The sequence below is a fragment of the Sinocyclocheilus anshuiensis genome, unplaced genomic scaffold, assembly GCF_001515605.1.
Source record: "Sinocyclocheilus anshuiensis isolate Anshui unplaced genomic scaffold, SAMN03320099.WGS_v1.1 C32666258, whole genome shotgun sequence".
Lineage (NCBI taxonomy): Eukaryota > Metazoa > Chordata > Actinopteri > Cypriniformes > Cyprinidae > Sinocyclocheilus > Sinocyclocheilus anshuiensis.
In genome coordinates, this window is record NW_015618978.1 from 1 (window position 1) to 1,261 (window position 1,261).

Below are 1,261 nucleotides of genomic sequence, written 5' to 3' on the forward strand. Positions count from 1 at the left end.
AAGGGTACTGTTGGCAGTGGAAACGCAAGCTGGATCAGGGTGTTCGGTCCCAAATCGTACCATATTGTACTGTACTGACCCGTACCGCTCGATGGAAACGAGCCAATGTATGCTCCTTACTTTACCTGTGGGCAAGTGGCCCACTGATTGGGTTCAGCCAATGAATGGTGATGGAATCTGCATCTTGACCAATCACCACTGGTGCAAGAGGAACAGGGGTGGGCTTTCTGCCATGGACCCAGGTTTTGTAGACCAAATCAATATAGCAGTGCATCCGAGCTACTTGATTGGGTGTAAAATGGTTTGTACAGTCATCATCTGTAATAAAAAGGTACCCTTCCATTAAAGAAAGAAAAACCCACAATGGTCCCTGAAATAACTTGAAACTGACAAAATAATAATAATAAAAAATACTGAAAATTATATTAATGAAAATCAGACACTGCTTTTGAATTGTGGTTCAACAGAAGCATTTAAAAAAACAAACTATTGAAACTGGAAAAGCCCTAGAAACCCTAAAAACAAAAGATTGAAAATAATTTGACCATAGGGATATGTTAAACTAATTTGTTAAACTAAAGTGTGTCCTGTAATTAGCATCACAGGTGTCTTCACACTTGTAATCAGGCAGTCTACTTATACAGTATATGGCTTATATATTAATCACTGACTTTTTTCTATTAAAGAAATTGCTACTTTTATTCAGTAAGGATGCATTAAACTGATCAAAAATGACAGTAAATAAAGGTAAAGAGATTTCTGTTTTAAATAAATGCTGTTCTTATTACAGGGATATTACTGTTCTCTCATTACAGGAATAAATTACATTATAAACATATTAAAATCGAGAACTTTTTTTTTTTTTTTACAATGTCACATTGTCTTTTTGATCAAAAATGCAGCCTTGGTGAACACAAGAATTCTTTCAAAAACATTAAAAAAAATCATACTGATTTACACTACAAGCATTTAGGTATAACCTGTACCAATAAGTGGAAATAACATCATTTTTAAAGTAAAGCTGGTTGTATTTGGTGAGCAAACAGAAGCAGTAAACTAATCATGACTACCTGTGTAACTCATGTAGTTGTTGTAGGGTGTGTTTTTGTATTGGGTAAGGCCACACGTGTCATTGACTGGATCAGGGTCATGACAAACTTTAGACTTTGGTGTTGGTGCTGTATCAGCACACAGATCTCCCGTCTCCATTGATGCGGTGGTCTCTTGACAGGGGTCATCACATGACTCGCGTTCACTCACA

General features: G+C 36.4%; 1 protein-coding gene across 1 annotated transcript; it reads right to left on the reverse strand.

Moving 5' to 3' along the window:
- Positions 1-125: 125 nt before the first annotated feature.
- On the reverse strand, positions 126-1,229 carry LOC107682861 (pappalysin-2-like; the record flags this gene model as incomplete). The annotated part of the gene is made up of 2 exons (XM_016478980.1): positions 1,071-1,229; positions 126-318 (listed from the first exon to the last, which is right to left on the reverse strand). Coding segments are annotated over exons 1-2 (332 nt in total), but the record flags the coding sequence as incomplete, so codon positions are not given.
- Between the last annotated feature and the right edge of the window lie 32 nt (positions 1,230-1,261).